This window comes from Manacus candei, unplaced genomic scaffold (assembly GCF_025592945.1).
Source record: "Manacus candei isolate 608988 ecotype Guabito, Panama unplaced genomic scaffold, ASM2559294v1 h1tg000014l, whole genome shotgun sequence".
In the NCBI taxonomy this organism is placed as follows: domain Eukaryota; kingdom Metazoa; phylum Chordata; class Aves; order Passeriformes; family Pipridae; genus Manacus; species Manacus candei.
In genome coordinates, this window is record NW_026138062.1 from 56,435,624 (window position 1) to 56,462,864 (window position 27,241).

Genomic DNA, 27,241 nt, shown 5'->3' on the forward strand with positions numbered 1-27,241 from the left:
TGAGGTGTTACTCCTGAGCAGCAACTGTAGCCAAAAAGCATTCCTGCAAGACGTGGTTGGACCTGGCTGCAAAGGAGCCTCAGCTACACTGCAGCAGAGGGACAGCCCAAAGAGGAGCACTGTGAACTCACAGGGCATGGTTCAGCTCTGGTATAGATGCTCAGAGGTACGGAACCCCAGTCCTCCCTGCCAATATTTAGATCTAAGCTCAACCAGGCCATCAGCAACCTGACCACACTTTGAAAATGGCTGCGTTCTGAGCAGGCAGCTGGATCTTCAGGATCTTGTCTCCTCACCTACATCTTTTATCCTAGCAAGAAGCCCACTGCTAAGGCTGTTTAAAGCTGAAATGACAGGGAGAGTAACAGGACCTTTTTTTTTTTTACTTCCTGCATCAGAAAGCAATACTGATTTTGCAACTTCATTGCAGCGGGACTCAGGCACTACTCAAAAAGTTCAACTAAGGGTCATGCCTGGGTGGACTGACTGCCATTTCTGCATCACTCCTCCTCAGTCATCATCAGATGCAGTAAAATGCATACCACCTTTTTTCCTTCCTCCCTTAGTGTAATTCCTCATCTCCCTTTCCCAACTAGGATCACCTCAAGTCCAGTTGTATCACGTAACTGTTAGCATGGGCAGACTCCAACACTTGGAAGACTTTATTTTTTAATTATCTCCAACTGGGGGTTCCACATTAGAGTACCCAAGACAAATTAAAACAGACGCCAGCTTCAGCCTCTCATTGTTTCCCTTCCTTGCGCTCTCTTTGCTATTTGAGCTTATATTGTTCAGTACATGAGGTACATGAATGAAGTGACCCGGCTTTCAAACACCTTAAAAAAACAAAAGGTAATGAGGAAGGAGGGATGACAAGATGGAGTTTTAATTGCAGAGCCTTTCAGTGCCGTGGTTTAGAGTGTTCCTTTGCAGAGGTAGACACATATCTAAGAGCGACACAGACCAGTAGTTCAGGAATAGGACCAAGGGCTTGGACAAGCATCTCCAGATATCTTTAGCACAACAGCACTAGGAGCAATGAACAGTTAGGACTTCATGGTGACTGTCCACATGCAAAGGGCCAGCTCTCTCAGCAAGTCCTCACAGAAGCAAGCCATACAGGCATTAACAGTAAATTAAAACATACAGAAAATGGTTAGATATTCAGAGGGAAGCAGCATGACTCACTTTAGCCCAGAGACAGCTTGGACTCCAGACAACAGCAATGCCTTCCTCAAAAGTGGAGGATGTAAAATCCATGATGAGCCTATGACCTCACTCCACAGGAGGCACAAGCCAGTATCAGGATGCAAGTGCCATGCTGTAACAAGTATGTGCATGCACAGAGGACACTAGGAAACACTATCCCTCACTTGGGAAAGCAAGCAGGAAAATCAGTCTCAGAATTTTGAGAAATGTCTGCTTGGATCCCAGTGCCAGTCAGTGGAAGCCAGGAAGCATTCCTGAGCTTTAGGCTTTGAAATGCAAGTCTTTGCAAGTAGTTTGTCACATTAAGCACTGAGCTATAAAGTAAGATGCACTTTCACACACGCTGTTGTCTGCAGGTCAAGCAACTCTGCTTCCCTACTACAAAAATGGGAAGCCAGGGACTAATCCTTGCACTCACCCTAAGCCAGGGGGGAGGCTGCCCTGAACCAGTTTTTGCCTGGAGAAAAACATCCACCTAAGACCATGTGGGGGCATCCTCTTATAATCCATCTTTATTTGTAAAAATCCACATATAAAATCTTCGGTTTCCTTTTACAAAAACATAAAGGCACATAAAACTACTCAAACTCTCACCCCCCTGGACTGATGGTCGGACACTCCCCCCCACCCCAACCTCCCCCTTGCTTTCTCCTCCAGTCCATGTTTCTTCATGTTTCCTTTAGTTTCAGCTCACTCCTGCCCAGGCACAGTTCTGCTCTTGCAAAGATGGAAGTATGCACACAGGGGAGATGGTGGAGAGGTGGCATGGGCTGTGCGTGGAATGTTTTACAGGCGCCTTTTAGTAGTAGGTCTCTCTTTCCACCCAGCCTAAAAGGAAGAGGAGGGAGAAAGCAGAGTTAGTCTTAAGGCAGACCAAGTATGATGTTCACGACAGTTGCTTTTAGGCTCTGAAAACTTGCACTGTAGCACCTGAGCAAATAAGTAACCTTTTACAATGAAAAAATCCTGACAAACTGTTGATGTTCTATGGCTTTCAGTATAGAATCTCTTCCAGCTTTCTAGAACTGCCCAGGCATTACTCAGTCTTTTCCACCTACTTCAGTGCATTGGTACTTTCATATACTGGGAGAGAATGCAGGAACAGCAAGAAGTCCTTAATTTGAACTAACTGCACTATTAATGTTGAGGAAGGGAAAACACAGCAAAATACACCCCTGCACAGTACTTGGAGGTCCTCAAGCTTTGTCAAGGCTTCTAGAGAACTCAGTAGCATGAAGAGGTGGGGAAAGAAACACAGATGAGCAGCATATTCTTACCACCAGGGTTGTGTCTGATAATGAGCTTCCTGACTTCATCATACACGAATATGAGGAGGGAGTATGGGAAAGCACAGAACCACCAACTCGGCCTGTTTGGGAGAGACGACAGTGAAGACACAAGCTGAAGAGATGCTCTTTGCTTGGCAGAGCTCTGACTTGATGGCACATACAAGTGCAGGAAGGCTGGCATGTCCCAGCTTGCCAGTGTGACACCTCCCACATGGCTGCAGTTCAGTCAAAAACCCTCCAAGCCAAGAGTTACCACCAGGTTTTCTTCTGCAATAGGTCAATCCCCTTTTGTATAATAATTCCAACACAAAGGTGTGTCATACCACTTTTGCTCATCTCTGTGCCAACCCCTCCCCACCTACTAATCTGGCAGTATTTGCTCTAAGTACACATAATCTTTGTGCCCACAGCCTTGCCCACTGGAACTGCATTGTTTCCCTTATAATTTACACGTGCTAACATCCAGCTGCTCCAGGCACTGGGCAGAGGCCAGCCTTCTTGTTAGGAAATGCTCACACTTCAGCACCAAACTCCAGACAACATTTCTGAATGGAACACAAGATGTACCAGGACTTTTTTGCCATGAAAATTTCATGACGCTCCAAACTGTTCAAAGTTTAAACCCTGCCATGAAATGTTGCAATGCTGTTGAGCAAGCTTGAGATGTTGGCACCCTCCCAACTGTTAGGAAAAGACTACTACTTGGGCTGTTTCTGAGAAAGCCAGGAAAAGGCACAAGATGTCATCAGCAGTTCTTTAGTACAGAAGAATTATCTGGCCTATGATTTAGAGCATTTCAACTGGCTTTCTTTGCAGATGCAGTCCCCCACCCATAAAAATACTCCATGAAAGTAAGTACAAGAGGCAGCTGTACTAGAGCACACTGGTACTGAAGTTGTATTGACAATTTTTTGTGGGGTACTGAACTGCAGGCTCCCCATAAACATTCCCTATACAGTGAAGAAAACCCTGGTATGCCACACTTCAGCCAAGGATCATTCACACCCTCCAGTCTGAACTCTTCTGGGTTAAGACTAGGTCTCATGCTCCACAAGTTCACCAACTACTTTTAACCATCTCCCAATCTAAGCACTATTGTTCTATGGTACAGTCTGTGCACAAAAAGCATAATGCAACCTACTTCAGAGGATACATCCTTAGAGCAACATCCATCCCAGGGCAGTAGGACAGGAAGGCAGCCAGAGCAGTCTCCTCAAAGAGACCGAATATCAAGATCTTGTTCCTAGAAGAAACAGGAACACAGTCAGGGACAAAGTACCTTCAGAGATGAGATCCTAAAAAAACACCTAGTTGCCACATGGGAGTAAATGGAAACAGGCATTCCAGTCTAGCCCAGAAGTTTGTCAGGTGGGGACTATCAGGCACAGTTGCCATGAGGGTCTTTTATGTCTCTAGACGGAGATACACCAGTTCATGACTAAGTCAATCAGCAATTGCTTTCATCACAAATTCAGAAGGAGGCTGGGGTTCATGCCTCCAGATCTCTTGATGTATGAGATCTGGAAACCAAGGCTGTGTGCTGGAGTATGTCAGTGTCCTTTGAGGTGGGCTAGCTCCCACAGACATTGCCAACAGAAGCCAGCATTTCTCTTTGTCTCAGCCTATGACAGTAGCAAGTACTACAAGAAAAAGAGCACCCACACCTTTTTTATCCATTACTAAGGCACCAGACTGTTCAGGACTTATGATGCTCAGACACTGCTGGGATGAAGAACTAGAATGCTATGTACTGGAGAACACACAGAGTCCAAGTCTACATCTTCCATGGACAGCTTGACTTACTTCATCCCCTGCTGGAAGACAGAGTTTCTTCGGGTCTTACAAATAATCAAGTCTGCCCACTGCACAACCACAATGCTGACAAAGAAGGCTGTATGGCAAGTGAACTCCACTATTTTCCTCTGTTCGTAGGTCTAGGAAGGAAAGCAGAGGGCATTCATTCAGACACACTGCCTTTGGCTCTCTGGTGCTCACACTCAGTTCAGCAGGCATTAATATTCTGACTGCCAGCCTCTACGCTGTGCCTCAAAACTTACCCACTGCTGTCCATAGCTGTCTTCCACATCATTAACCCATCGGTCATCCCACTGAATTCTGAGCCCTAACAAGCCAGAAGGCCACCATCCATTTTCTGCCATGATTACAAAGTAGGTGAAGAAACCTCCAAGGGCCTGGATCATACCTGAACAGATAAGAAAGAATGATAAAACTAATGAAGCTACTGAAGCTACTGCAGAGAGCAATTATAACAGAGAGCAGTTTGCAGGAAACCCCAACCACCTTAAAAATTAGTCCTCATGGGGCTCAGTGTCCCAAGCAGCAGCTATAGAAATAGTTCACGCTAACATCAAACTCAGCTTCAGCCTTTTTGTTGAGCAGCGTCTGCTCCCAACTTTGTACAGAGTTACTTCTGTTCTGCCCTGTGCTGGGATGGCACCGTACTCAAGGACACAAGATAAAACTCCCTTTGTATTATCATTAGCCTTGCCCACCCCCAACCTTTGCAAAATACAGTCAAGAAGGTTCCCAAGATCTGCTGCAATTAAGCATGAGCTCCCATCCTGTGAACCAGGCACGTCTCTGTAGCTGCCTTTAATCACGGCTCCTAATATTGTGTGTTTAGGGATACGCTAGAGAGAATCCTTTACTTCTAATTAAACTAACAATGGGATCTATGTTCTTGCTGAACAAGTCTGAACCAGAGGAGAGCTGGTTGTCAGCCAGTTCCTTTACAGCACTGTGCAATTAAACAAAATTACTGTGAAAGCGATTCAATAGACCAAGCTGCATAAGCCACCACTACAAGCCATAGGGAAAGAATCATGGCAAGTTCTTAACAGCCTGAGGTTCTGGTTTACACACCCCAAACCTCAACCCTACCAAAATAAGCAGAGCAGTCACTGACTCCGGATGGTGTACAACCCTGTTACCACTGAGTTCAAACTGGTGCCAGAGAAAACAGCAGCTTACCAATCTGCCCATAGGCCATGCTGATCAGCCGCTCATTCACCAGCTTGTCTGTTTTGGGATTTCTGGGCTGTCTCTTCATGATGTCACTCTCTGCTTGCTCATAGGCCAGGGAGATTGCAGGGACCTTTGGAGGTGGCAGGACTGCTGTTAGAACCGTTTCAATTTTCCACTGTATAGAGTCTTCCCTGTCCCGTTTTCAATCTGAGAAACAGCACTGCCCAAAAGCCCTAGCTGTAGTATTCAGAAAGGACCTCCCCCTCCCCATCCCCAGTTTGTCCTTATATGAAACTGAAGGATCCTCAGACTCAACAGAGTCATGAGATGGAGAGTGTAGATTAAGGGAATATCAAATGGTTGCTTATTTTAAATGCAAACACTAGAAAAAACTGTATTTAAGATTTTCCTTCCATCTGTCCTTTCTTTAGGGTACCTAAGAACACTCTCATTTCTTCTTGAGACAAAAAAAAAAAAAGACATTCACCATATCAGTGCCCAAGTCAATGCAGAGGATGGTTACTGTTCCCAGTGGAAGGGGTATGTTTGCAATGATGAAGATCAGGAACGGCGTGATTTCAGGAATGTTACTGGTCAAGGTGTAAGCAATAGACTTCTTCAGGTTATCAAAGATCAGACGCCCTGGGGCAAGGAAGAGAGAATGAGGTAACTCTCACTTATCAGCGCAAGGCAGCCAAGTAGCTCATAGACAGCTTCAGAGGTAACACTGGAAAGCAAAATGCTAGTGCAGCAAATGAAGGAGTTCTCTTGCATGTAAGGGTGAGACTGTGTGCTCCGTGCCCAGCATCAACTAAAGAGAGCAACATTTTTGGTCACAGCAATCAGAGCTCACTGCATACAGCAGCAGGATACTAAGCCCTGGTTCCTGGAGATCAAGAGCCCCTGGAGATACCCTCTGTTCTGCTCCTCTTTGAGAGCTATTGCTCCATCAGGGAAGAAAATGTGTCAGACTCAGCTGGCAAAGATGACTATAGGGTCACGTGTTAGGCAAAAGGACAAAGTAGCTTTTGTTACTCAGCGGCTTCCTACTGTTATCCATCCCAAAGGGTCATGCTGAACCCATGGAAAGGAACAAGACTCTGAAGGGAGAAGGAAAGTGCTGCTCTCCTTGAAAACACTTGACACGGAGACAAGCTCAAATAGAAGAGAGTCCTCTAGATGCCACTATTTCAGAGGGAATCAGTAAGTAACATTGCTGAAGCATGTTATTTCATCACCATTGCACCCAAGTTACAAACTCACCTTCTTCAACCCCAGTGACAATGGAGGCAAAGTTGTCATCCAGCAGAATCATGTCAGCTGCCTGCTTGGAGACGTCTGAGCCAGCAATACCCATAGCGACACCAATGTCAGCCTTCTTCAGGGCTGGGGAATCATTCACACCATCACCTGTGACTGCTACAATGGCACCCTAGTCACAAAGAGAGGAACAGCAAGACTGAAATCATCATGTAAGAGGTTTTGAGCAGAAAAGCTTCCTCCTATCTTTCAGGAGATGAAGCACAAAAAAATATTTCACTTTGCTATAAAGAGACCTCAGTTCTTCCTTGTTCTCCCCTCACCCTTTTCCTGTTCTGATCAGGAATGCTGCTCTCTCCAAAGGAGATGCTGGACAACATGTAAACATGTTGAATTCTCCTCTCCCAAGCACATCCAGAGCATTTAAGAATTAAAATTAAGTCTGCTAACACACTTCCTAGGATAAGAAAGCCTCAGTACGAGCTGAAGATGTTTTCCTGCCAAACCCTTATATTTATGTACTGTAAACCAGCCTGACATCAGCACCTGAAGGCTGTTCACAGATTGAGATCTAGTCTGGCCCTTTACATGAGGGCACTTAGTTTTTAAGCCTTGCCTCTTCAGAAGCAGAACTGGCTAGTAGTTAATATATATGTCTGGGGATTTTTCCAATATTACATCCCTCTCTTTACCTGTCGCTGACAGCCTTCCACAATTATAAGCTTCTGCTGAGGAGATGTCCTGGCAAAGACAATTTCTGTATGATGAAGCAGGATGTCATCCAGTTGCTCACTAGTCATGTCCTTCAAATCTGAACCATGAACAACACAAGCTTTGGCATCCCTGCAAACAAGAGACAATAATATGTTTTACTTCACAACAAGTTTCTCATTAGCTGTATTTGCCTTATAAAACTATGGCTCTTCAGTGCTCTTGGGAAAGACCAACTCCTGATGTGACCAAATACTAATCCAGCCAGCCTCTCCACAAAAGTTTGATGCTCAAAATTTAAAAGGTAAATGGGGAACGCAAAGAAAAGACAAACAGAGCCAAGTAACTGACAAAATGCCTCATGAGCAAACCAATTCTTTCTATAGCTTTCTAAAGTGCATCAAGGCAAAGACTAGTTGTTTCTACAGCTCTTGGCCTCTCTGTGGTTAGCTTCCAACAGTGCAAGAGGTGCTGCAGTCTTCTGCAGGCAATCCTTTCTGTAACAGACTGATGATCTACACGTGGCCCTTCACAGAGAGTGCTCACACTATGCCAGTTCAGACTAATTTACATTCTTTGGCAACAAAAGCACACAATGTTATATTTAGACTGGTTTGGTACCCTGCATGCTACAACAAAATACCATCTCTCTAACCCAGCATACCATCCCTTATAGGTCTAGGAGACTATCCACACAGCCCTTGACATCATCCAGTTTAGACAGGGAAATTCCTTCCCCACCCTTAGAGCCAGCTGCTGAGCTGCTCAGTCACACAGCCCAGCAATTCCCAGTCTACGCTGCTGGGTTGTGAAGTTACCCTCAAATAAAAAAATTACAAAAAAAAAAAAAAAAAAGGAATTCAGTCACAGTACTTGTCTTCCCCAAGCAATTTCATTTCACAGGGTGTCTCTATTCACAGTTCATAAGCTACATGGCTACCCTCCAGCCCAAACACAGGCTGGGTCAAGCTAAGCAATGTAGACAGCCCAGCCATTCTGCAAACAGCCTGCTTATGCCAAAGCACATTTTCTGAGGATGCCTCAATTCTGCACTAGGCTATGAAGGCAAACATTAACCCTTAAGAGGAAGGAGTTCTATTTTTACATTTATTCTGCTTGTAGCTATGGACTTGTGCCAACTCCTCTACGTAGCCTAAGTGCTGCTCCCTTTGCCCACCTACAGTCTTACTCTTAACTACTTCCCACACACAGGAGATGCACATTTAAGACAGCCTAGTGCATTCTTCACAATTCATGATCATTAAAGAGCCACAATATGCTGAGCTAAGTAAATGCCAAGCTTTTTATGTCCAGGGAAAGATGATGAGGGATTATCCAAGGCGAGGAGAGAGGCAAATGCTTAATTCTTTGATCAACTCTGGCTTTTCCCACCAGTCGTTACCTAGGGTTGACCTGGCTGACAGGAATGTTGAGTCGAGCAGCAATATCTTCTACCGTTTCATTGCCCTCAGAGATGATGCCGACACCCTTGGCAATGGCTTTGGCTGTGATCGGATGGTCTCCAGTAACCATGATAACCTGAAATGCAAACAGACTACTATGAAAGCCTCACCTGTACTGCAGAGCAACACTGCCCAAAAGGCACGGTCTCTTAGACTGAAAAGGCCACGTGAGCACTGGCACAGAACAAGTCTGAGGTACGGGCAGTAACCTACCACCAGCATGCAATGGATTGAGGGGGATAGAAGACAAAGAAAATTGTTAATCCTGAGTTAATGGAGCCAGCTCCCTTTCCAGTCTGCTTCATTCTTATCTTAGTATTGTGGGACATGCAGAACACACCCTGAGCCAAATCACTTGCTTTGGGACACCATGCTGTCTGCACCTGTCAGTGCCCTAGCGGTTTGGAGTTTAACTCGTTTTTCAGTCCATTAACATACAATCATTTGTATTTAGGTTAGAAATTAAGCCTGGAGTAGTACTACTTAAATCCTGATTGATGCTTCATCCACCCACATTACAGCAATACAGAGAGTAAAGGGAAATCCTTTATATGCCTGGGAATAGAGTGAGGCAATTTGCAATCCAGGAGTAAACTACCTTGATCCCAGCACTTCTGCATTTGCCAACAGCATCTGGCACAGCAGCACGAGGAGGGTCAATCATAGACATGAGTCCTACAAAGCAGAGTTTGTCTACAGGAAAGTTCAGGTCATCAGTATCGAACTGGAAGCCTTCGGGGAACTGATCATCAGGCAGAGCCAAGTGACAGAATCCTGTAACACACAAAACTCACATTTAGTCTGTTCCTACATATCAGGAGGTAGAGAAAGTGAACACTTACTGCTTCTGCAAACAACTACACAAGAATAACAGGGCAGCATCAGAGGTTTAGCCAGCGCTATTGAGGCAGGAGTTACGCTTGTATTCTGATAACTAATAGCTGTTGCTAGGTGCCCAGACACAGCTTGGTTCACATGCAGTGGAGCAAATCTAATACCATGTGGTCCATGGAGACCAAAGGTCTCAAATGCTTTGCTGCATTTTCATCTTGGTGACCCAGATGCTGGGCATGACAAGACCCTGCAGGCTCCCTTTTGGATTAAAGATTAAAGGCAGGACTGTTCCTATATGAATTGCTGAAGTGACCTTGACTCAGTATTATGGTTACAGTGCAGGAACAGAGTAACCCTCCACTTAATCTGTGGGGACTGCTTAGGAACATGAGGGACAAACCTTTTTCAATGTATTAAGGCTGCTTTTCCTTACCTAACACTCTCTCCCCGAGGCCTCCCAATTCAAGGTAGGCATTCTGAAAAGCATCTTTCATTTCCTCATCCAGTTGCTGCTCTTTGCCATGAATGAGAATGGTGCTGCAGCGATCCAAGATCCTCTCTGGAGCTCCCTTCATCACCAGCAAGTAACGGGATTCTGATGGATTTGCATTTTTGTGGATAGACAGCTATGGGTGGAAGAAATGGAACATCTGCTATAGACATCTGCTGTAAAGGTCACAAGCACTCAGTGTTTTGTGACTACAGTAGCTCAGGACGCTTTGTGATATTCTGCTCTAGTTTTCATTTACCCACACTTTAAAGAGGTTCACAAACTAAGGAATCCATGTGTTCTGTAACACTAACATATAACCACAGTGGTCTTTTTTGTATCCAAGTTGCACCTGTTAAGGTAATTTCCCAGCAGTTCTTTCCTGTTCCAAGATTTAAGTTATTCCACTCTCCATGCACTGCTGGTATACAGGTCAGACACACGTCTGGTCTTTTGTTAGCAGCTGACACCTCAGTGTCAGTGCAGCTCCAGAAGCTCTTACATAGTATAACAAAGCATGGTCTGTAACTTAAATTTACAGTCTTGAGCAGAGTTCAAACAAGTAATAGCTAGACAAGATTTTGGTGCCAAAACAAGTTTTCAGGCACACTATGTGCAAACTTACACAAGTGCTTCACACAGCAGTTCTCCTTCAAGAGGATACATGCTCACCTGGTACTTGTTGGTAGAATTAAATGGTATTTCCACCACTTTGGGATTCCTTTCTCTCATCTCCTTGACAGAACCACAGCACAATTCAATGCATTTCAGAAGTGCAGACTCAGAGGCATCTCCTGCCACTGCTCTCTAAGGAAAGAGACAACTATCAAAACATGCATCCCAGTAGACTCACCACAGAAGATCAGATATTGAAAGAAAAAAAAAGCGTATTCATCTCAGCCCAGTTCCAGCTTCTACATGACATGATATGGCAGTAAAGAATAAATAATTCTATTATCTAGTACTGACAAACACTGCATTTCAGAAGATACAGTCAGAGGAGTGCCGGGAAAAAATAGCTTCTTCCATCATCTCTATTACCACAGCATCAGAACACCCTCGGGAAGAAGTTTACTAAGCAACATGACTAATATTTGACAGATTATAAGCACTGTACGATTAATTTCAGCCCTGGCTGGGTCACAGTTCAGAATCAGGAATGTGAACTGGTTTTATGCCAGTATTTGCACCAGTACTGAACCAGCAAAAGCTTAAAAAGAGTTGCCAGTGAGAACAGACTGGCTAGAGACACTCTCCCAGCTCTGATGTCTACTTATCTCAGCACCAGGTGCTTGTAGCTTTTAAGTGCACAAATGCCAGAGATAGCAATTCTTGGAACAGCCAGATATTGGGAAATGCCTAGAAAAGCCTTCTGGTCTTTCCTAGCCCTGTCTGAAGTATCTGACCTCCCAAAGAGAGTGTAGATGCCCGTGGATGGCAGGGAGGCTGCTGTAGGAGAAATGTCTTCCCAGTCTCATCTCTGCTGCTCAGAGCATACCTTCTCTAAGAGTGCTAGACTGTAGAAAAGATGAAAAGTGGCAGATACCTCTACTTTGCAGGTTCCTGTGACCCACAGGATGTAATCTTACTATGAGAGAGCAGTGGTGAGGAACAGGACAAAAATCTTTTTTAGAAACTCACCTTAAGAATTGGTACATTTTCCTGGTTGGCCTGAAACACAGCACGGTTACAGAGACCTGCAATTCTGGACAAAGCATTCCAAGTGGCCGAACTCTTGTCAAAGGAAGCACCTGAAAGCAGAGGGAAAATGTCAAAAAGCCTTCCCCTTGAAAAAAAACCGAACAACCAAACACATAAGTGCAAAATCCCACACACTTAAAAGCAAGAAGCCTTTAGCTCAGAAACAGGAAACACTTAGAGCATGTTAGCACAGTACATCTCTTTCATTCCTTCTCCCTTCCCAGGTACTCGATGAATAGCTGATTATTTTAAGACCAGAGGGTGAAATAGCAACAGTGCAAGACAACACTTTGCTTTCAAGATTCCAGTAATGGCTGCATCCAGCAGTAGCAGAAGACTTGCTGATAAAGCTACAGAATTTTGGACAGGTTAACATTCACTCAGAGAGGGTTGAGTAAGGAATGCTGGGTTCTACCTCCAGCTTGTCACACTTTATCCACCAACCCAGGAACTGGATGAAATAGTTCCCAAAGGAACAAAGTTACAATAAAGATACTACTTCTCTCATGGCAGCTCTTAAGTTGGCTTCAAGGGAGATGAATTGAACCGACTGTTAACTGATAAGCTAATATACTTTCCATGAAGAGAAATCTTCTAGGTTTATTGAATCACTACTGGTCTGAGGGCTTCCGAAGAGCTATTTATAGCTTGTTGCTTGGCACCAGTGTTAAGTAAAGCAGTTTTTTAAAGCGGTTCAGACAAGCACAGTGTTTTGGAGTGTCTGGGACAGGATGCAGCAGCACCACTGGAAAAACATTTATGCTAACAATGTGTTGCAAGCACAACATTTCACAAGGTAGATGACAGCTAGGAAACTCCTGAATTTGGTTGGATTGAAGAGTTCTGGAGAGGTAAGTAACTCTCCCAGTTGCATAGCATACTGAGATTTCAGATTTTTATCAATATCAAGGAGACACTTCCTGCTAAGGTCTTACATTCATGCTACTGCTCTGCAAACACCACCTGGATGTTTCAGGAAAACCGTTGTCCAAAGGCAGCCATCTAGTTCCACATGGAACTTTTCATCTATGTCCAGCCTCAAGTAATTATTATCAGGGCCAACACCTCTGCTGTCCACACTTTCAGCAGACTTCAGATGGAGCAATTTAATCAGATACATTTTGGCAAAGATAGTCAAGTACGTTGCAAGTATTTCTACGTACAGAACAAACATACGGGGCTGAACATTCAAGAGGCTCAAATTCCAATGGAGTAATTTTGAGCAAAAAGGAGGCTATATGGAATTAAAGGATTAAACAGAAATGTGGCACTGTGAAAAGCTTTCTATGTGTCATTTCAAGGGTTTTTATGCTCACTGTAGATCATATGTTAGAAGTCCTTGCACTGTGAACTTCACTTGGGCTGGAGAGTTATAAATGCAGGTTCTTAGAAGTACCAGCACACAGGCAGCTCCAGAAAAAGCCATTTTTTAATGAAATGCCTCAAGTGCAAAGATATGGTCTTACCACTCTGGTTCTCTGTAGTATCAGCCTCATGAATCTGATTGTCAAACCACATGTGCGCAACTGTCATGCGATTCTGTGTCAGAGTGCCTGTTTTGTCAGAGCAGATGGTGGATGTGGAACCCAGGGTTTCCACAGCTTCGAGGTTCTTCACCAAGCAGTTCTTGCGAGCCATACGCTTGGCTGTTAGTGTCAGACATACCTGGAGACAAGAAAGAAGATGACAGGTTAGATGTAGTTGTGCAGTAATAACACTGCTATCCAACTTAGCGTGCACACGGAATTACAACCAGCTTACATGCCCTGCAGTGATTCCCTAACCTCTTGCTCACCCTGCCACTCCAAAATAAACAGCAACACTTAGGCCCAGGTGGTAGGTTTAAATAACACAGTTTCCTCATCATAAAACCTTCAGAAAAGGACTCATAAGGTTTCAGTCTCCTGCTTCTCAGTGCATTAGGAAGGAAATGACAAGTCCCAGACTAACATTTCAGTTCAAGTTGCCACCTCCTAATCAGAGGGACTCTCAAAATAGGTGAAGGCAGGCCACATATGAGATGACCCAAAATAGCTCTTGTGATAAGGCTGCAACTTACTGGTGTAGGAAGTGAGCAGCTCCAGCTACCCCTTTCTTGCCAGAAGCTCTTATCTAGTTCCAGCTTCCAACTGTCCATTGCCTGGCTCAGTTGCTGCTCTGCTTCCTAAAGCTGCATGGAGTTGTAACAGGAGGGTCCTTTCTTGCCACAGAAAAAGGCAAGACAAGTCCGGAACTTTTGGTCTTGCTCACTTCAGCTCTACATTGCCAAGCCTCTGTGCAGGTCTGACTTAGGGAAGCATCTTTATTGGGTAAATTGCTGCAGAACTTGACACTTATTTCAGCAACTACTCCGAGTATGCTGAACTCAGAGCTGAGCCCTACACACTCACAGTGTTTACCTCTGTGAATGCACACTGAGCATGAAGCACTCCACTTCTTTAAGAACCATATATGTAACAAATACAATCTTTTTTTCCAACTTCACTCACCGTAACCGTTGCAAGCAGCCCTTCAGGAACATTGGCAACAATGATCCCAATGAGGAAGATGACAGCCTCCAGCCATGTGTACTCAAGGATGAGTGAAAGGATGAAGAAGGAAACACCCAGGAACACAGCCACACCAGTGATGAGGTGGATAAAGTGCTCGATCTCCATGGCAATTGGAGTTTTCCCCCCTTCCAGTCCAGAAGCCAGACTGGCAATACGGCCCATCACAGTGCGATCCCCAGTGCTAATGACAATGCCACGGGCAGTGCCTAGAAGAGAAGACAGGTTTTAGAAAACAAAACCAGTCACAGCTCACCACCCTGAGAGTGGTGAAGAGATGCTCTGGGTGGGCTTCAGCGCAAAGACTGCTTACCACCATTCTCAGAGCTGCAACAAAAGTTCTGCCATATTTGACTGATGTTCCTGCTTTCTGTAGCAGCTTAGTATTTCTTATAGCTCTACCTAACACCATTTTGGTTTACATTATGTTATCTGCACTTTAACACAGCTGTAATAAGGCAGGCAGGCTCAAAGACACACCACATAGCTGCTCCTCTAGGAGAAGCAAGAAACTAAAAGAAAAAAAAACCAGTAGTGCTGTGGAGTCTTTGACGATTCTACAGTAGTGCAGTTGGAACAGGCCAAGACTTTGCTAGGAACTTCAAGCCTGCTTTTGCATGGTAGAAGTAGGCTACCAACTGATACACTGAACTCATGGTGTATTCGCATTGTTTACCTATACAGTTCAATCTCTACCACTGCTAATACATCAGGGAAGTAGGAGAGTCACATACCTTCCACACAGTTGGTGGAAAAAAAGGCAATGTTCCTGGTCTCCAGTGGGTTCTCATGGGAGAAGTCAGGAGACCTGGTTTGAGGCTCTGATTCACCAGTAAGTGAGGAGTTATCCACCTACATGAAAGAGAGTACTTTGTCATATACAAGCAGGCAGATGCCTTCAGCAACGAAAGTAGATGAAACACAAGGTACGTCCCCCACCCTTCTCTTTCACTCCCCCACCCATTCATTGCATAGAAGACATTCTATGACATTTCAAAGCCAGACTAATTCATTCTCCTTCAGAATGAAGTTTCCAGACACTCTGTCATTGCTGTACCTTGCAACCATGTGCAGATATGATCCGAAGGTCAGCTGGAATTCTGTCTCCTCCTTTCACCTCCACTAGATCTCCAACTACAACTCCTTCAGCATTTATGCTCATCTTCTCACCATTTCTGATTACAAGTGCTTGCTGAAAGACAGCGAAGAAACAATCTAGGTTAAAAGCAAGTCAAAAGAAAGGGTTCAGAAGACCTGAGTACCTTAAAATAGTTGTGATATGGTTCCACAAGGTTTTTACTTGGACTAAAATGTTTTTATCCGATACGTATGTTATTTAAGAAAAATAGCTATTTTTTGTTTTCTTGATATTAAAGGTCCTTGCTCCCCAGGTGACAGTTCGATAGTTAGGTATGTTATAGACTGTCCATGAAGGAATCCAAGTTCTAATGCTTATCACACCAGTTACTGAGCTCCCCAGACTATTAAGAAAGTGTCCTATGATCGTTAATAAGCTGATGGAACTCACAGGGCTTCAGAAACTACTTTGGCCTATTAGCATAATTGCTTGGAGCATAAAGGGGAAGGAGTATTATAGACCCACAGAAATTAAGAGCTAGTAATCCACAGTAACAGCCAGGTCTTCTGCAACTGAAGCCAATATTTAAAACTGTTAATAACCTTGAGAAAGCTATGGCTTGGCAGACCTCAGGGAAATGAGTTCTTCCATACCTGAGGCACCAAGTTCTTGAAGGACTCCATGATCTTGGAACTTTTTGCTTCTTGGTAATAAGAGAAACAGCCAGTAATGATAACCACAGCTGCCAACACGACACCCAGGTACAGCTACAAAGAGCAGAGAAAATGAGTCAGAGGACGATCTGCCTAAAAGGCTTCCAGCTTGTCCAGATAAATTGCTTGGCATTTAAGTGCCCCATTACAAGCATGAAGGTACTTGCAGTCTCTGTACATTTTGTACACAAAGGCCATCCACAAGCTAGTGTTGTTAACACAACACAAAGGAAGTTGGCTGTTCATTTCATTATGTGGAAGCACTCCAAGACATGTTAAGCTCTCACACTGAATTTCCCGTGCTTATGGGAAAAGCTTCTGGACGGAATGCTTCGAGGAAGTTAATCTGCTTTGAGCTAAACAGGCTGCTCGGCCTGCCTTTGAGGTAAAAAAATGACATTTTTACTTACATTATCTTTGTTGGCCTCCTCCTCCATCAAACTTTGTATGCCGTAAGCCAGAAAACATAGAATAGCACCAATCCACAACAGGAGTGAGAATCCTCCAAAGAGCTGCCGACAGAACTTTACCCATTCAGGAGTGGTGGGTGGAGGGGTGAGGGCATTTGGGCCGTCACGAGCCAAAATCTCAGCTGCACGTGCAGAAGTCAAACCCTACAAGAGAGGTTTCTTTTTTTAGGCATTGTGGCAAGACTGACCACAGAAGGTAGCTCTGAATTTGTTCAAGGCGTACCACAGCAACAAGGAGCTGCTAACAGATGTCCACAGCTGCCAGGGTTCCACAACACAAGAGCTGGGTGTGAAAGCTGAATGCCAAAAGAGGAGCTACAGGATGCTGAATGCTACTTGAGGAGCCTGCAGGCCATGGGGCTACAAAACTGAAGAAGGGCAGGACAAGAAAGCTACAGTAGCAGACTTAGAGCTCTGAGGAACAGCACAGCACAATCCATCCTATCAAATTACGGAACAAGTGTGAAAGTTGGGGGCCATAACCTTGATGACACTTTGGAACAACCTTCCAGGAAGTTCAGCTTTCAGAAGTCAAGGTCTTTGACACAAAAATGCAAATCTCTGTGCTGTTGTAAAGAGCAAACTTGATGCTATGTGCACTCGTGCAAAAAATGCATTAAGCAAAGCAAACAACAGCAAAGGTGTAAAATCACTGCAGTGCTTCTGCACCGGGCTTGGAGGTAGCCTTGGACATTTGCATACCTCTAACTACAGGAAGGCAAAATTATAACTGCTACCAGCCATCATTAAGTCTCTGGGCATGTGCTAGCTCACTAGGCTATATTTGCAACAGAACAAGCATTTGTCTTCATTACATGCCCCTCAGGAAAAAAAAAATAAATCCAAGAATCAATTTGACCTTGAACAATTCAGAGTCAGATAACAGTGACTTTGTTAGAAGCAAAGTCACAACAGTATTGCAGTCAGGTTGTACAGTGGGAGTATGAAGAGAAGTATTTGTGAATTCAACAGTTCTGGGAAGCCTGGGAAACTTAACTGGAGGAGGGGAGATTAAAGAGAAAAAAAACCAAAAAACCACACCACCACACTGAAACCAGACCACCCAGACCTCCTTTTGTGAAATGCTCTGAGCCAAGAATGTTTCTTTTCAGAGGAGGGCAAGGGGGGCAGGAAAACAACATCTACCTACCCGACTCAAGTCTGTTCCATATTTACGATGAAGTTCATCAAGGCTCAGCTTGTGGTCATCCTGAAAGACAAGAAATAGTTGGGAGAGAAATGATCGGTACCTGTAGGCTCATCAGCAAGAGCTCAGCAATTCCACCCCACACCCCAGGTTTCCTATCTGTAACAGCTTGGTGAGATAGCAAGACTCTAGCTCATCTTCCCTGTGAAGAGAATCTCAAGCGCATTCCGCAATTCAGCACAGTCTCACCTTTAGTGTTCTTGTGACTATTTGTGTACAACGTGACAGCTTTTTTAAAAATGTCTTAGTATATCTCGGTGCAGTCTTTACACCCCCAGCAGATTCTGTGAAGCCTCAACAGGTCGGGTTTTTTTGGGGGGGTGAGAGAGGAGGGGAAAGAAAAGGAGTTGGGGAGGAAGGTAGGAATGTACAGAAGATTAAGCCTGCAATTTCACACATTTTTAAGTAGTGTTGCCAGATTAAGCACTACTTCGGGAGAAGTGTGTTGTCCCCCAGAGAGGTTTCTTTTCACAGAAAGGCTATTTTTCAGTTGGATCGACTTGGTGCAGAGCAGTGCCTCACTTAGAAGGTTTTACTGGAGGAGCAGATGCTTTAAGTTCATATCACTACTGAACGCAAAATCTCATCTTGGAGCAATCTTTAGTAACCCCTCTCTCTCCCTGAGGGGCCAAAAATGTGAAAGCACAGTCTCAAATCCACAGAACAGAAACAAAACCCGCATCGCCTTCAAGGAGAGCAGATCTAAGCCAGATGCTCACAGACAGATGTATAGCATCATCCAGCATTCAGAGATAAGGATGGGAGACCCCTCCCACAGCTTCAAACATGATTAGAAGGAATAATACTGAGGTCACTCTGAGCAGAGGCCAGCAGTAAATGGAGCTGTACAGCCTCAACTCCTCATCTGGAATGAAAACAGCAGTGCCACTCACATGACAGCACAATAAAGCTTGTAATGCTGCTATCCAGAGAGCGCTTGCCTGGTGAGGAAATACAACTATGCTGTGCTACGGGCAACACAGGCAAGCAGAAACGTAGGTTCTGTATGAAGTGCCTTTTGAGAAGTCATGTTTCCAGGGTCAACTGTGTGGTCATCCTGATGCTCAAACACTTGCAGCATGTTGGGCTTGGGGACAGAGGGAAAGGGAGGAAAAGGGGGATCAGTGCCTTTAGTTACACCATGCTGTCAGCACACCAACTCTTCTTTTAGTCACACAAGGCACAGGGCTTTGGGCAAAGCAAATGTTCTTTAGGCTGCTCTTTCTGTGCCCTACAGTCTTACCATTGTAACTTCCTTTTTAAGCTCATCCATGTCCCTCTCCTTCTTCCCCTTCTTCTTCTTTCCGCCATGCTCTGATGTAGCAGTGGGCTCATACTTGTCTCTTCCAGCCTGCAAGAGAAGACACAGCATCATTGGAAACATCTCACTGTCAAATTCTACAGCAGTAGACACGAAGTATGCACACAAGACTGCCAGACAGACAAAAATTATTATAGTTTATAAAAGTTGTCTACGTAAACTTTAGTAAAGCCTTTGAGCTGTTTCCTACAATATTCTCTTGGGGAAACAGGCTGCTTGTAGCTTGGATAGGTGCACTCTTTTCTGGGTGGTTGGACCCAGAGAGCAGTGGTGAAGAGTTACATCCAGCTGTTGGCCGGTCATACGTGGTGTTCCCCAAGGCTCAGTATTGGTGCTGGTCCTGTTAAATATTTTTATCTATGATCTGGACAAGGGGATTGAGTGTACCCTTAGCCAGTATTCAGGCACACCAAGTTGGGCAGGAGTGTTGAATCTGCTGGAGAGTAGAAAGCTCTGCAGAGGGATCTGGACAGGCTGGATCGATGGGCTAAGGCCAACAGTACGAGGTTCAATAAGGTCAAGTGCTGGGTCCTGCACTTGGGTCACAACAACCCCATGCAGCACTACAGGCTTGGGGCAAAGTGGTTGGAAAGCTGCCCAGCAGAAAAGGACCTGGGGGTGCTGGTCAACAGTGGTTGAACACGAGCCAGCAGTGTGCCCAGGTGGCCAAGAAGGCCAATGGCATCCTGGCCTGTATCAGAAAAAGCATGGCCAGTAGGACCAGGGAAGTGATTGTCCCTCTGTACTGGGCACTGGTGAGGCCGCACCTCCAATCCTGTGTTCAGTTTTGGACCCTTCACTACAAGACAGACATTGAGGTGCTGGAGACTGTCCAGAGAAGGGTAACGAAGCTGGTGAAGGTTCCAGAGCACAAGTCCTATGAGGAGCAGCTGAGGGAGCTGGGGGTGTCTGGAGAAAGGGAGACTCAGGGTGGATCTTATTGCTCTCTACAACTACCTGAAAGGAGGTTGTAGCCAGCTGAGGGTTGGTCTCTTCTTCCAAGCAAGAAGTGGCAGGCCAAGAGGAAATGGCTTCAAGTTGTGCCAGGGGAGGTTTAGACTGAACATTGGGAAAAATTTCTTCACAGAAAGGGCCATCAAACCCAGGAACACTGTGCCCAGGGAAGTGGTTGAGTCACCACCCCTGGCAGTATTTAAAAGATGTGTAGGTGTGGCACTCGGAGGCATGGTTTAGCGATAGATTTGGCAGTGATGGGTTAACACTTGGACTCAATTATTCTAATGGTCTTTTCCAGCCTAAATGATTCTATGAATGTTATGCCACTTCAGTAAATTAAAAAAATGAGCTAGTCAGCAGACAAGTCTGCTCAACATCATCCCCAATACACAGATTATAGCCAGACATTGTGCAAGTCTAGCTAGGAGGAAAGCAAGCTATTCAGGCCGTCTTGACGCTCAAGCCCCAGCTCAAGCTGAAAAAGTGATGAAGAGCAGAAGAAACCAATTCCTGAGTGCATACGTATGTTTTCTCCAAGGCATTAACTTCTCCTCCCCCCTCTGAGTCCTCCACATCCCCTGGCAAGGAGGAGCAGCCTATCAACTGAAGATAAGTACAAGGTGGTATCTCTGGCTGGTCGAATCTGGGGGCTAAGTTCCAACACTTTCATTCTCAGTTGGCTGGTTATGCAACAAATCTGCTTTCAATTTATGGCAGTTTGACCAGCAAGAATGGTATACAAAGCAGCAGTACACTTTTGCAGATTCAATCTGTGCTCAGTCCCGCTCACACTTCACAGAGCAAATGATTTGCTCACAACCCCTTTATTCAGTAGGATTTTCATTCACTTTTATTATGGTTAATTCTACATAAAATTATGTAAAGATTTAGATCTTGTCATAATGGAGTAAACAAGCATCTAAGGACAAACAAATCATGACTTAGTGCACATAAACATCACTTAAAAAGATAACTCTCTCTTCCCTGCTGTGTAAAGCCTATTACTTCCCTACACTCTGCCAAGTTTTAGGTGATGAGATTTTCACCCAGTAAGATCCCCGAGAAGAACTTTGAGATGAAACAGAAGTTAGTGGCACCAGAGTCAAACCTTTAACAAGATTAAGAAAAGGTTTCAAAGGCATTGCCTTGCTCCATCTTTGAATGATCATCTCAAACCACGAACTGGATTCCTGAGAGCGATCCGGACACAGGAACTATTGTTAGGATCCAAGAACTGTCCTGTTCAGCAGCAAGCACAAGAAATTTTTATTATCAACTCCGAGAGAAGTAGAAACCAAAACCAAAAGTGAAACTACACAAAAAAAAGAAAAAAAAATCTTTACTTATCTAAAAGAACCTGTCAGTCACATCTAGACACGGGTTTTTACTGTTCTAAGAAAGCTCTGTGTGCAACACTCTGCAGCCAGTCACACGTTTGTCATGCACAGTTCTCTCACCCTATTCAGTAAAGGCAGGCTTTGCATGTCCCATATCCTTGCATGCAACTACAGAACTGTGCAATGGAAACAGAATTTTAATAAGTGGAGCAGAGTCGAGCTATTTGCCTCCACTGGTATAGGAAAAGGACAGTGCTACAGACTGTCAGCATTCCTGGCATTTTTTTCCCTGCACCTAAACTCCCATTTCCCTTCTTTAAAAAGCATACTTAAACGAGCACGGTCCTCACATTCCAGCATCACAAGAATTTTTTGCCACAGGGCAATTCACAAAAAGTCACCATGAAGCATCTCTCCTTCAGTCTCTGAAAGAAACGACTTTTGACTTCTAGAGCTACAGCAGACAAGTCCAAACACAGCCCTGCACAAAACACATGCTTCCTGATTACTGCTTGAGATGAGAAATGATTTTTAATAAAGGTGAAGGAGCTAGTGCCTTCTTGCTTGACTAGGAGTCTATCACCTTCAGCTTCACCCTTCTCCTCAGAAAAGCTTGGCAAGCTCTTGCAGGTGAATATAAAAACCTCCTGGTTCTTTGAAACTTCTGTGAGGAGTCACTCAGCTTATCTGGGACAATGGTAAACAACCCAAAATATAAGAATGTTTAAGCTTTTTCAGTTGCAGCTGAAACAATCTACAAGTGGGCAAACATGAAAAGGCTCACTGCCCTTGTTCAAGCATGATTTGCTTTAAAAAAAAAACAAAACAAAACAAAAAAAACCAGCAATCAGCTGCAGTCAGAACAAAGAGCTGACAGAATTACTTGTTTCTTTAAGCACCCAAGTATTTGGGTCTTAATGGAGTCCATCTTACCGAGGAGCTCAGCATTCCTCAGCTTAAAAAAAAAAAAAAAAAAAGAGAGAATAGCATAGTATCTTCCCTTCTGTTTCTTTAGTACCACATCTCAACCTTACAGAAAAGTAAGGAGAATCAGTTTCAGCTCTTGCTACAGAATCATTTCATGCAGAGTCTGAACTTCCTGCTCCATCATTCAAATCTGAACTTGACACACAGATCAGAGTCAAAAGTCCTGCCCCTGTTCTGTGCCTCCAGGGCAATCGCCTCTCTTCCAGCAAGATGAGCCCAATCTGTTCAACAAAGGCTTGTGCTGGCTGGGTTGCCAGGGAAAGAGAGTTTCATCCCACCTCAGCTCTGTAGGATTTCCCTGCTTTCCCCTCCTTTTCCTGCTGTACAATGAGAAGAAGGCCTATGGTACTCCAGAATCACATCTTACCGTGATTTAATCACTGAGCCTGAACACAAAGGAAGGTCTGTCTCATCAGAAATGTCACCCCTGTTACTTGACTTAACCCATGTGACTCATCAAAACTGCCAGAGAAATAAAACAGCGCAGCTTCTTTTTTTTTCCATGCAAGATTTATTTTTTTTTCCACTGGCTTAAGCACAACATTTGTACACACCAGCATAAGAAGTTTTATACAGCCTCCAGAAAATCCTATTGTCTTTCAGATACAGCTTATGCTTTTCCGCTCTGGACTAATTGAGCCATTCATACCTGATGTTCCCGACACAAGCCATGATTGACCAGGAAACGGGAAGGGTACAAATCAGCAGACAAGCTCAGAAGTACCCTATTCTATGATCACTTAATCCAACAAGAAATGTCAAGTAAGAGCCAAAATAAATTATGCCGTCCCTGGAGGGCTGGTCTGTTCTACTACTTATGTCATTATAATCAATTGTGCAGAGAAAACAGAAAAGTTACTCTCCTGCTGTCTCATGAGACAGTTTTCAGCAAATATATTAACCAGATGTGTCATAAAATGGACTATGCCTATTGACTGAAAACTCCGCTCCATGATCCTATGTAATCTTAGCAAGGGATGCGAATGGCTTCTTTGGATCCTTCTTACTCCCTCCCAAGAGCTGTGTTCAATCTCCTATCCTGAATCAAAAATTTAATCAACTGCATCAATTGAACAGCCTCTCAACATCAAGGACAGTACAAGGCAGTTTTTACTCCATAGTTAGTAATTGCTTATTGTGCAAGACTGCTGCTTCCCAAATCACAGATGGACAAGCTCTTCTCCCATGAGAAAGGATCTAAACCCTATGAGGGTTTTCATCACCAAGATAAAAACAGGACCACCCACACATCTTAAGCGTTCTCTGGTTATTATGACAAACATCTCTACTTGTCAGGGAGCTGAATCAAGTGCAGAGCGGGTTTTCCAAATGCCACTGTTGCACAGCTGAGCAGCCCATCCTGGTTTTTTCATGCTGTGCCAGCTATGGAAAGTCACCTCCCTCACTTCTTTGCCTGTAATATTAGCGCATCTTTACTGTAAATCCAGACAACTCTAGTAGTTGACAAACACATGAAGATGAGTGGACTGGACTGAGTTTACCCTAGATAACATGGTGACGGGCTACTCCTTGGAAAGGCCTGGGTGAAGCATGACCTGAAGCTTTCAGCAGGTCAGGATTGCTGTGGGTTGTACATACCACTTGCCAGAGACCCCTCATTCTGTTACACTGCTTTTGCAAAAATGTGCGTTGACTAGGCCCAGGGTTTTCTTTGGCAAAAGGACTATCCTCTGTAATAAAAAGTCAAGGTAATAAAATAGCCATAGTAATAAAGGAATTAAAAAATGAGGGGAGAATAATATATTAAAATTTTTTAATTGCACCAGATAAGGATTGCTTTGATTTGCATAACTGCCACTCGGTCCATTATGCAATAAGCCTTCCTAGTTTCTGACAGGGAAAAAACCCTTTACTGGGATTCAGGGAAATCAGAGCAAGACAAGAGGTGTTTCTCCTCCGCATAGGCTGCTTGATCACAACATTCAGTATCAAAAAGTCTTCACTACTGTTTCCAAAAGCCTTCACATACGCTTTCCTTTAGTTAAAAGATACGATCTGAATTAAGGACTTCTCTTTGTGGGCTATAAGGTAGGACAGATCTCCAGAAGCAACCCAAAGCATGGACCAATGACTGTGAGCTATGTCTGTGCAGTGAGGGAGATGGAGTGAAACATGCTGCTGTCTACAGACATGTAGCTTCCAGGCAGTTCTGAACAGAAATTAAATCCTGAGTGCTTTCCTCCACTACACACACCCCCTTGGATAATCTGCTTTTTGGGCTGAACAGCATACCCAGGCAGCTGATGGCCCTCCCCTTGTCCCGTTACCATTTAAAGTAAAACAGACGCTCTGCTCAGTTTCTCCTCACAGCCACAGAGAGAAGAAAGTTGTTCTGTCACACTTACGCTCTTATTTTCTCTTCCATCCCATGCTCCCATGGGAAAGAAGTTTCCTTTTAGGCCACCCTAACTCAGGGCAGGCACATACTGTTCAGTGTTGTATCCACACACCACCTTTTTCATAGCCTTGCTCTCTCACATCCCCATTTTTCAGGGGGTCCCTAATTATCCGCATGCATTCTCACTGCTAAATGAACAAATCTTGTGACTTGCTACCAGAAAGCATGAGGCAGCCATATTATCCCTGCTGAATTATCGCTTGTGTCGGTACTTCAGTTCTGGGCTAATTGCTTTATTATCCATGCAACCTACGAAATCTGAAATGGAAGCAAGACAGCTAACAACTTTCTACATGAGAAAGTGTTGGTACCTCCTTTTAGTCCTGCCAAGGCAGACTAAATCCCTGAAGCCTTTTGCACTACAGTCCTAAACACGCACACACACAAACCACTCTAAGGCTTCTTTGACGCTTTAAAGAAGATTCATAATATTGCCAACACCCCCAAATCCCCCCTCAGTGTTTTATCTCCTGGGTGAAATCTTATTGTGCACACTGCCTGTTGTCTAGTGGACTGAAATACATCAGGCTGGGCTGCTAAGCATCAAAAGGATATCACTAAAAAAAAATCCCAACAAAAACACGCGCACACACACATGATGAAAACCCACCCCACACTCTCCTCAACCCCCTTTTCCGAGTAACAGCCCGTGTTCTTTCTTGCAGCTCCCCTCCTATTCATGCGGTTATGTCAACATTGCCACTGTTGTACTGCACAGATGAGGACAATACAAAGTCAAGTCAATGTTTGAACAGCGCTTAGGAAGCACAGAACACCTGTAGGCAGGGAACACACTAACACCGCTTTGTCTCGTGACCCCACACAGTCACCTTCTCCTCGAGAAGCAGAGAAATTAGGGAATTTCACAGGAATGTGTCTAAAGCTCAGTAAAGCCTGCGATTAGCTCAGTTGGTTAGAGCATGGTGCTCAGAACACCAAGGTTGTGGGTTCAATCCCTGTACGGGCCATTCACTTAAGAGCTGGACTTGATCCTTGTAGGTCCCTTCCAACTCAGAATATTCTGTGAAATACTCTGTAAACATAAGTCCACACACCTCCAACTATACAAGATACACAGGGAAGTATTTAAAGAGGAAAAAACAAACATCCAAACAATACAACCTAGAAACTGGCCTCTAGCTTTTAAACAAAAAATGAAACAGGAGCAAGTCAAGAGGTGTTTCTTCTTCACACACGTGTGTGCTTGATCACAACATCCAGCTTTAAAAAGTGTTCACTACTGTTCGTTTCCAACAGCCTTCCACTACTGTCCACTTTCAACAGCCACTACTGCTCATTTCCAACAGCCTTCCACTACTGTCCGTTTCCAACAGCCTCCACATATGCTTTACTTAGTTAAAACACACAATCTAAATTAAGGACTTCTCCTCGTGGGCTGTAAGGTAGATAAAGGGCTGATACAGGGCAGAAACTGCCGCACAGCCTTCTGCGAGGATTTATCACTCCATTAAACAGGATAACGTCAGGGGCGCCCACCTTCCTCCTGCTACCATCTCCCATCACATCCTTACTGCTACCAACAGGCAAATTAGCTTAATAATCCTGACGGTTCCCCTTCCCCCGCCTTCCCCCCCACCGGGGCCCTCGTGTCTCAAGAAGTCTAAAGTACTCTTAGGAGCCAAGGCAGCAGCCACGCTCCCTCCCCAGCTCCACAAGGCCACCAGATAACAGCAGCCCGGGGGCTGCGGGCGGGCAGGCGGGAGGCCCCTTGCCGGGGGGAACACGGCCTTAAGGGGGAGCCAGGGGGTTTGAGCCACCCCTCTCTTGCCCTGGGCTCCGCCCCGCCCTCGACCCGGTTCTTCCTCCCTCGGGCGGCGGCGGGACCGTGGCGGCCGCCAGGGCACGTTGCTCGGGACAGGCGGCACCGGCGCCGCCCTCGAACGGCCGCTGCCGCCCTCGCACCCGACGTGGCCGCCTCAGCCCGGGACAGACAAAGCGCAGCCCCGTCGAAGGGAAAGGGGCACCGGCCACTGGATTTCCCACCTCCCGCCCCGTCCCGGCCCCCGCCGCTCACCCCTTTGCCCATGGTGCCGGGCGACTGCGTGCGGGTCAAGCGGCGGGGGGCGAGGAGCGGGGCTCAGCGGCGCCACGTGTCCCGGCCGGCGGCAGGTGCGGAACAATAGCAGCGCCCCGGCCGCCGCTCGCCTTCCTCTTCCTCCTCCTTCGCGGCTCCTCTCCTTCGCCTCGCCCCGCTCTACCCCCGCCGGGGTAGCTCCTCTCAGTCGCCGCAACCGCCCGAA

The 27,241-nt window shown here is 45.1% G+C and overlaps 1 protein-coding gene across 1 annotated transcript; it reads right to left on the minus strand.

The window, feature by feature from the left end:
* Window positions 1-870: 870 nt before the first annotated feature.
* Window positions 871-27,241, minus strand: ATP1A1 (ATPase Na+/K+ transporting subunit alpha 1). Its single transcript, XM_051779631.1, has 23 exons — window positions 27,016-27,241; window positions 19,203-19,310; window positions 17,903-17,962; window positions 16,693-16,896; window positions 16,223-16,336; window positions 15,549-15,683; window positions 15,226-15,343; window positions 14,432-14,700; window positions 13,409-13,607; window positions 11,883-11,992; window positions 10,914-11,048; window positions 10,185-10,377; window positions 9,516-9,691; window positions 8,857-8,993; window positions 7,436-7,586; window positions 6,747-6,915; window positions 5,971-6,125; window positions 5,490-5,613; window positions 4,556-4,701; window positions 4,302-4,432; window positions 3,640-3,741; window positions 2,487-2,578; window positions 871-2,037 (listed from the first exon to the last, which is right to left on the minus strand). The coding sequence occupies exons 1-23, from the start codon at window positions 27,025-27,027 to the stop codon at window positions 2,009-2,011; spliced, it is 3,069 nt and encodes a 1,022-aa protein (XP_051635591.1). The 5' UTR covers window positions 27,028-27,241; the 3' UTR covers window positions 871-2,008.